This window comes from Brachyhypopomus gauderio, chromosome 12, assembly GCF_052324685.1.
Source record: "Brachyhypopomus gauderio isolate BG-103 chromosome 12, BGAUD_0.2, whole genome shotgun sequence".
In the NCBI taxonomy this organism is placed as follows: domain Eukaryota; kingdom Metazoa; phylum Chordata; class Actinopteri; order Gymnotiformes; family Hypopomidae; genus Brachyhypopomus; species Brachyhypopomus gauderio.
This window is the reverse complement of record NC_135222.1, coordinates 6,347,914-6,357,256: the sequence shown is the minus strand read 5'-3', so window position 1 is coordinate 6,357,256 and position 9,343 is coordinate 6,347,914. Positions and strand designations below refer to the sequence as shown.

Sequence of the window (9,343 nt, the reverse complement as noted above, 5' to 3'; positions counted from 1 at the left end):
CCTTACTGAGTGAGTCACAGGTCCCATGACATGGGCTTATTAATATGGAAAATGGCTGGGAGATAATAATAATGAAGGAACTCTTAGGGTTTTGTATTACTGTTGTAATGTTTGCTGCTTGTGAAAGATTCAATGTTTAATTCAGTATGCAAGTGTACTAGCCTAAATGTTTGCTTAAAACCCTAGCATTTGCTAAGTAATAGGCATTAGGAAACATATTACATTAAGGGACGTTTAAAACTTCCTAGATTTCACTGCGTATTTTGCCATGCATATATCTGCACTCCTCATCGTGGGGTAAAATACCCAAATTTAAGAAACAGCATAAGACAAACCTAAGTTGCTCATAACTTACATTTAATAAAAACGAAGAGATGTGGACTGTTAACTGTGAACTTTAGTCGGAACTCCGGCGCCCGAAGTCTACCCAACCTTGATAATCTGAAGTGCAGTCCTCCCGTTGAATAATCTCTATCAAAAACAGAAGAAACAACTTTCCAATTTCGAATAACTCCACAAATTATCTCTTTATCTGTCTTCTTAGACTCACCTGACAGAGCTTGGAGAATCTGTTTGGACATAAATTCGCGCTGATCTTCAGGTACAGATGCCAAGCGCTGCATCATGGCATCGCGCCTTTGAATATCCTCCGGACCGGTGTCTGGTCCTGCAGGCCCCATACGGGTCGTCCTGCGCTCCCACGGCAAGCCCAAACACCCAGTTGCCAGAATCATTATACAAGCTAATCTTGTGATTTTCGCCGACATGCCTGAGGAGAAATGTGTCTTTAGAGAAGAAATTCTGCTGAACAGTGTAATCAAATATACGCTATACTATATGTGTATGTGGAACCCACATCTACGCCCCGAAAAGAATCACAGCGGCCTACAAAACAAAAATGCGATTTCCCAGTAGGCCTATATATCAGCGTCAATAGACCTATAATTTACCTGAATCTTTCAAAAACAAGAAATTCGTCGTCTTGTACTGAGCAATGACAATAAATTGAATATAAAAATAATGGCGTTATATCCCAGATTTAAAATAATGTGCCTGTTCAACTCCAACGCAGAGTGCCATTTATATAACCAACTCCCAATCGCTTTAAAAGACAATGATCAATAAATTGTCACAGCCTAAAATGAGGAAACGGTACCACAATAAATGGCCCCTCGTTGCTAACTATAAACCGGTCACATATCTTTGGGAAATTCAATATCAGCTTGGAGGATCAGGATCCCTTGCAATCCCTCCACCTCGTCACACCGTTAACCTTCAACACTAATAGATTAGACGCCGGATCCAAAAGTTCATTTAAAAGAGCCAAGAATTGATCCAGATCTCCCACCAAAGAAAAGCCTTGAACCCATCATACTCTGTTTACTTTCAGTGTATGCTTTAATATAACCCATTGAAACTCGGAGCTTATGCGTCATCAAAGTTTGCGATTGATTCATTTAAACCAAGATCAAGTGTTAAGTGGTTTTACTGACGCAAAGACGATCGTTTAACGCAGAGTATCGATATAGAGATAAGACATAGTTTATGTACGTAATGATTTCAGCAAAACATAATTGTCTGTTCATGTACTGCAAGCGTCGGTGTAAGACACGAGCAAACAACTGCGCAGCTTGCTGACTTCCACGTAAAATATTTATCCGTCTAAATCGATTTTAATGTGAATCTCTGTTCAGTGTTGTTGGTGAGAAGTCACCTGCACATTGGCACTGCCTTAAATGCAATGTGTTTATAAATGCAGGGTTCACAAAGAATCCGACTTTATTAGGTTTCATGTACAGAGACCACAAAGAAACATGAAACCACGCAGGTTAATTGGTTATCATTAGTATGCAATGTTTTGTTTGAAACCAAAAGGCAGACTTTAATTATTAAACTATAGCTGGCTCCGTATATTTCCTGGTAGAGCTGGTAGTACAAACTGCTCGCCATGCCGTACCACAGCTTTCGTTTTAGGTTAGTGTTAACCATACCGTACCGCATGTTTAATTTTGAGGAAGTGATTTATGTTCATAAATACATACAAATTGCTTCTGATAAAAGTTTCTGCCAAAAGTAATAAATCTAAATGTAGGGTGTTGTCTATGCCTTGTCTTCTGTGTGGAATTCTTTTCCTTTGTGTTTACCTATCAGAGCGAGGAAAAAAATTAGGCCTACGGATTACAGAAAAGTTCACACTTCAGTAAGTGTACTAAACATACAAAACCCAAATATTCCTTTGAAGATTGTGCAATATAGACTGAGACACATATATGGACTCTTTTTTGCTTCTCCTCTGTCTCCACCCTTCTTCAAGACCCAAGGGCAGGACATGTCCTGCTGAAACTGTGGACAGACTTCTGTACTGCCTTGAGGTAGAGAAAACGTTTAAGCAAAGTCAGTGATGGTTTCTTGGTCTAAACTGTTTTATATTACTGATTCCCCATGATGACCAACTCCACCCCCCCACACACACACACACAAATACACACACATACACATAAACACAACACACACACACACACACACACACACACACACACACACACACACACACACACACACACACACACACACACACACACACACACACACACACACACAAACAACAACGCCCTGGCACTTCTGTAGAAAGCAGGTATGAGTCGTGGTAATGTGGTATTTCTACAATCTGTCAACAGTTGTTAATGATTAAAGGACAAATTCTTAATGATTACAGGACAAAATGTGGTTTTGTAGAGCTCTCTGAAAGTGCGCTTGGCATTACATATGATATCAGATGCAATAAACGTATAGGTACATATCACCACGTCCCGTCCCAACACGTCCTTAATAAGCTGTATAAGGACTTCTTATATGTTCACATACAGGCACAGTTTCAGCACGGGTGTCGCAATTACAATTGTGTAAAGTTCAAGTGAATTAAATGTTTTACTTTCATGCATATCTATTGTTTTCAAAACATTTTACATTGCAGATTCTATTATATCATCACCAGTTTAAATGAGAGGATCCATTAGGGTCCAATTAGGGGCCAATTAATTCAAAATTCTGCAAAGCCATAGTATTGGTTTGGACCTGGTGATAACTTTGGGTGCATGTTATTCTTAAGAGGGTATCTTCAAGTTGAAGCTGCTGTTTGTCTCAGAGGAGTGTGATCTTCATGAAGTTCACAATCATAGAAAGGAGAAATCGTCCATGAATTTGGTGTCTTCTGGTAACAGTGTAGGATGACTCTTCAAACTCTTGCCTTGTTAGAAATTTTCCTTCGATTTTTAGTCCCTTCTGTAAACCAAGCTGGTATTTGCTGTCCCTCAGAATATCAAAATAATCTTTTATCCTTATCTGACTGAAGGCTTAACCATATAAAGCATTTGAACGTCCTACAGTATTCAAGCAGTGTTACCCTGATGTAAATCTTATACCAAAACATCACTTCATGAAACTTTACTGTCAGCAGTGAGAGATGCTGGTCCATCACTACATATGTGGAGTATGAGGGTTGAGGTTAAGCATAAATAGTTGAAGAACATTAAACTATTTTAAGAACATAACCAAGAGTTTTGCTGAAAACATCAAATGTTAATTTCATGACACTGGGAGACATCACCTCTAAAGGATGGACCAGTTTCAAAAGTTACTTTTGGTAAAAATGCCACATTGGTAGATGTACTGGGTGTGTTAGATGCGCTGGTGCTATACACCAGATCTTGCTGTAGTGTGCAGTAATTTAGTGGCGTGAAAACCACCCTGGCAGTGTGAAGTGTAAACAATGAAATATTGTAAAATACAAAGACTTAGTGAAGTGCAAAACGAAATTGATTTGATTTAGACCTATTTAGACAATGCAACAGTGTTAAACACTCATACCCTCAAGTATTTGTTTCACACTAGCAAACATGCTGTGTTGGTATGGCTAACGTGCTGACGCAAATCAATTTGAAACCAACTCAAAAACCCAAAATATGAAAAACATTTATTAATAACAGTAAAATGTGACCAGAGAGCAAGTGAGACATGCGAGTGATGTGCGGAGCTGTCACTGTCCTCCTGTTGATGATCTTGGAATTCATTATATGCACTACTGAATATTCTCTGGAACTCCCACATGTTCAGACGCTGTTTAGGGTTTATCTTTGGTGATGAATAAACCTGTTTGTAAGTGTCTCACCAGGGATTCTTTTGATTTGAAGGGCAGTGAGAGATTAACCTCATCTGTCTTGAGGAGTCAAATAGATTTTGATCATGATATGTATAGTTAGATTTTAAATCCATTTTCAAAAGGTGTGATAAGGATTATTATATGAATTAACAAAGTAATAATTGCATGGATTAAAGAAGCGATAATTACATGGATTAAATAAGTTATTATCACATGGATCCAATAACTGATTATGATGAGTATTAAAGAAGGGATTATTACATGGATTAAAGAAACCTTAGGCCTTATCTGTTTGCTTGAGCATGTTTGAGCATGTTTGGCTATCTACAGCCAGTCGGCAGTGGAGGAGGACAGAAAAGGATTATATACAAAATACAAACTAAAGTTTGTTAACAAACGTTTGAGATGGCTCTGCAAGCACCATTGTAGCAGAAAGCAAAACTATGAACATGATGATTGGTTTTCGGTATAGCTTTCAGATGCAGATATGTACTTTTATTTTAAACAACTTACGAATGTACCTTCAGTTTTCAAGTAGTTTAAAAATCAATAAATTTCTCGTGGAGATTTATCTTGGATGACAGAGGAGACAGGTGGGTACGGCTCTTACATGCAGTTCAAAATCTTGCTTTAAAGCTTGACAACTCAAGGAGCTATACAATTCATGGGTTTCTATAGGGGGATGGAGAGATGAAGGAAGGGGTGGATAGAAGAGTGCTATCAGCATAAATGAAAGGGGTTTGAGTGGATGAAGGGGTAAATGAAGACGTCTGATGCAAGGGGTCAGCAGTTAAACCAGTTTGGTTCTAATTTGAAAATGTAAAGAGCATCAAAAGAAACAGGTTGGTATGTGGAAAGGTGAAACTGTGGGGGACTATGTGCTAATTTGGTGCTTACAGCATGTAAGGCAAAGGTGTTAGAAAGCACTGAGAAAAATCACTGAATCAATAAAGAGAGAGAGAGAGAGACAGAGAGAGAGAGAGAGAGAGAGAGAGAGAGAGGACCAAATAAGAATAAGATATAAAAGGCCAACATACTAGCAAGCCAATTTAACAAAACCAGATGAATAACCAAAAATATGAACAATTTAACCTATGCATTTGTTATTAGAATACAGTACAAAGCATCACAGTATATTATGCAGAAAAACATAATAGGTCTGTAACTAGTTAACCTTATCACAGTAGTGTAGCAGTCAAACAGCTACCAGCACTAAAACACTGCTTAAATCTCAGAACACTCATTACTTGCTGTTTTAATAATTGTTGTATTAATAGTAACCAGTTCAAAACTGGCTTGAAGAATCTTCACTCGTGCTGGATGCCAGCACTTCCACCGAACAAATTGATTCCATTCTTTGGAAAGGCGGGTCTCTTTGCATCACAACCACAGCAGTGTAGGATGTAGCTGAGCTTGTTTGCTGACATGCAGGCCTATTTAAGACCACCGCAGAGTGTAGAAGAGCTCAGAGGCTCCCAACGGAACGCACATCCTCAAACCACTCTTCAAGCAGCCAGCCATGCCTGTCCAGTACTTCTCGTCCCACAGTTTGTCTAGAGTGGTTGGGCTGAAAGAGGCCAGCACCTCGAGCATGTCTCTGTCTTATGGACGTTATGATACTCGGAAATCTCATCCCTCAGCCGTAGTGGAAGCAGCTTGTGACTTCGTATTTGACAGTGAAAAGATGGTTATGCAGAATCTTAACAACCGCCTGGCATCCTACCTGGACAAGGTAAAGTTCCGTTTGGCTGTACTGTAACAGTTTTTTTAGGATTTATGAAATACATATATTAAATGTGTTTTAAACCAAATTATTATGTATTGTCATTATATATTATTTATGAATATGATTGCAATTTCTGAATATTTTGACTTAATCCACACCCTCACCTGTTGAGAAATAAATGAACAGTAGCCTATATTCTGTATGGGTCAGATTATTTCTTAAACGTTCTTGTAGTCAGTCCTTTGTTGTGGTTTGTTTCTGTGTCTGCAGGTGCGCTCTTTGGAAGCTGCTAACAGTACGTTGGAGCTGAAGATAAAGGAATGGTATGAGAGCAGGCGCCCTGCTTGTAGCAAAGACCTGAGTCTCTACTACAGCACCATTGAGGAGCTGCGTAAACAGGTAACGCACCAGGCAGCGGAGGTGTCAAGTAACGAAGTACAAATACAAATACTTACCTTACTTAAGTAGAAATTTTGGGTATCGATACTTTTATGACTTTTCTGACTATTTACTTCTACTCTTTACATTTTTGCGCAATTATTTGTACTTTCTACTCCTTACTTTTTAGAAACAGCCTCGTTACTCCTATTTCATATTGGCTTGTTCTCAATCTTGCTTGTCATCGCTAAAAACAGTATCCAGATACATCGCAACGTCCAGTGGATTTGATTGTGGTGGATTAGAAGTATAAACATACACCATTCCCACACCCTTCTTTGTGTGCGATCCATCGCACGTCAAGTCACACTCCAGCAATGAGATAGCAGACATGAGTAGATTAGTATGAAGATGCTCATGGCAGAGACTCGTGAACTCGAGTGAAATGTCCCAACTAAGCACCAGTGAGAAGGCTGGTATCCAGAAAGACCAGCTAACCCAAAAGTGCTCCTTTGTAGGTTTTTTATTTGTCTTGTAATCTGTGTATTTGGTAGGCTAATACACAGATCATGGTAAATGTTTTGTGTCGTGCACCGCTCCCTCGCTGCCCCTGTCTCGCCACCATGACAATATGGTTTTAATAAATTTGCAACTAAAATCATTAATTTTCAATGGGCATATATGCGGGGCTGAAACAGGTAGTCTAGTGCGTCCCTCATTTTTAACATTAATATTGAAATAACATTATAGTCATTATGGATTGTAGAAAATTATTTTTGGGGGAGGTGGTGTAGTACCCTATAGGACCTGTGACGCGGCCTTCGTTTTTGTCCTTAATGGCATTTCTCCCCTTACATTACTTTTCCTTTTATACTTTAAGTAGTTTTGAAACTAGTACTTTTACACTTTTAGTTCAGTGAAAAGATTGACTTGATACTTCAACTTCTACAGAAGTATTTTTAAACCCTAGTATCTATACTTCTACCCAAGTAATGAATGTGAATACTTTTGACACCTTTGCAAGGCAGCAGACACACCCCTCAAGCTCAAACCTGAAAATCATTATCTTACTGAGAACCTCTTAAGTTCTTAAGGTTCCAAGGATTATATCTGCAATATCTCTTACGCGAAATCTGTCCCAACAGGTTATTCCACCTCACCTAGCGGGTGACATCATCATTATCTCTTAACTCAATTATCTCAGCTCTGTTTTGTATGCCAACACTGTCATTTTAATTTTAGTCCTAATTGCTTCCTCTGTCTGTGACATTTATAGATAGTTTAAAAATTATGTCAGTGCATGAACCTTATATAAACATGTTTTATTTCAAATCAGGATAAAGTTGCAGAGTGTTTTGTCTGACTGTGCATATTTTACATCTTCATATTTTAAAGATTTATGCCTGCACCAATGAAAATGCCACTCTCTGGCTGCAAATGGACAATACTGAAATAGCAAAAATGGACTTTAAGAAGAAGTAAGTTGAGCATTGATTGATAAAAAATGTGTTTCTCTGCTCATAGAACTTTGTCTATATTGCTTTATTCATTGCATCTATAGTTTTACTTGGTGCTGTTAATGTTAGCACTGCTTTCACTGCTAAATTAATGGTGAAATCACTGTGGTTTTGGTTTCGGTCCAGGTTTGAGGACGAGATAAATGTGCGTGTGGGTGTTGAAGCAGAGGTGGCTCAACTGCGTAGGGATTTGCAGACAAATCAGCATGACTGCAAAAACCTGAAGCTCCAAATCTCCAGCCTGGAGGAAGAACTTGTGTTCCTCAAGAAGAACCACGAGGAGGTAAGGAGACATGCACTCTGGACATGTTTTTAATTCTGTCGTCCATTAAATCACCTGACATTTCAGGCAGAATTTAAAGACCACACTTGCCTTTATGACTCCATTTCCCATGATTCATCTGTGCTTCTTTCCTTTCTCTTTAATCCATAGGAGATGCAATTATATCGTACCCAGCAGGGTAGCGCTGTGGATGTGCAGGTGGACTGTGCTTCCGCAGTGCCCCTGAATGAGGAGCTGGATGCAATAAGGACTCATTATGAGGCACTCATCGAGAAGTCCCGCAAGGATGCTGAAGTCTGGTTCCAGAGCAAGGTGGGCCAGTGAAACAGGTTTACTGGTTGCTTTTGTTAAGTGTGTTTAGGGTAAATGGTAAAAAACAAACCCAGTTTAATTCTGGCTTGGTCAGTTATATTGAGACTGAAATAACAAAAAATAACAAAGTGAACCAATACATATAATCAAACAAAATCAGAACTATGTATTCCATATAGCATTGCAAATACTGTTTCATCCAAATATATCTTTAGATAGCCAACTGTTTTCAAAACCATTCCATTACCTTCTATAAAAGCTCACAGGTTAGTATTTTATGTGTTTAAACACAACATGCAATTTCACCAAAGAACTGTAAAGCTAAAGGTTGCACTGGTTTTAAAACACCTACACTGACTCAGCCACAGGTGGCAAATATTAACACTTTTTGTGCCTTTAGATTTTTCTCTAAAAGCACTGCATGGCTTCCTCACTTTTAAAATTCAGTTTAATTATGTCAGAGGACCAATTGGAGATACATTGTGTGCTTTTCAGGAAATTATTAGGAATTGTAAACCAAGGTAGAGTACTGAGTATAAGGTAAAAGTATGAAACACATACACCTGAGGAAGAAGAGACTGTTGCTGGATGTATCAGTCCTTAGATAAACAGAAAAAGGGTTTGTATAGTTTCAATGCAGAAATGTTGAACTGTTCCTTTCAAAGCACCAGTAGGCCAGAAAACTGAGTTAAAGGTGACAGTGGATAATATTTAAAGTGTTGAATGGTATTCAGAGTCAATGGCAGTGAAAAAGCAGTATGCAAACAAACATGTTTCAAAGAATTATAGTGATGATGGTTATTGTCCCCCAGGGGGCTGCGTCCATACTGTATTATTAGCTAATTATATGTATAAGCTAATTATTATGTCTATTCATTGCAAAGTAACCCTAGAATTCTTTGTGCAACTTGTATGAAAGAAAGTATTTGGTAAATGTAAAACAACTGGTAATTGTTTCACACTCAGAA

At 38.5% G+C, this 9,343-nt stretch overlaps 1 protein-coding gene and 1 long non-coding RNA gene across 2 annotated transcripts in view; one reads left to right on the top strand and one right to left on the bottom strand.

The window, feature by feature from the left end:
• Nucleotides 1–17: 17 nt before the first annotated feature.
• On the bottom strand, nt 18–1,441 carry LOC143528782 (uncharacterized). The gene is made up of 3 exons (XR_013134523.1): nt 1,274–1,441; nt 551–769; nt 18–471 (listed from the first exon to the last, which is right to left on the bottom strand). It is a non-coding gene; the product is annotated as an uncharacterized LOC143528782 (long non-coding RNA).
• Nucleotides 1,442–5,497: 4,056 nt separating this feature from the next.
• Nucleotides 5,498–9,343, top strand: part of LOC143528378 (keratin, type I cytoskeletal 42-like) — a 6,186-nt gene continuing 2,340 nt past the window's right edge. The window contains exons 1-5 of the mRNA XM_077024094.1: nt 5,498–5,891; nt 6,156–6,284; nt 7,659–7,741; nt 7,907–8,063; nt 8,214–8,375. Of these exons, the coding sequence (XP_076880209.1) occupies nt 5,679–5,891; nt 6,156–6,284; nt 7,659–7,741; nt 7,907–8,063; nt 8,214–8,375 (744 nt within the window). The 5' untranslated portion in view covers nt 5,498–5,678. The remainder of the gene's footprint in view (nt 5,892–6,155; nt 6,285–7,658; nt 7,742–7,906; nt 8,064–8,213; nt 8,376–9,343) is intronic.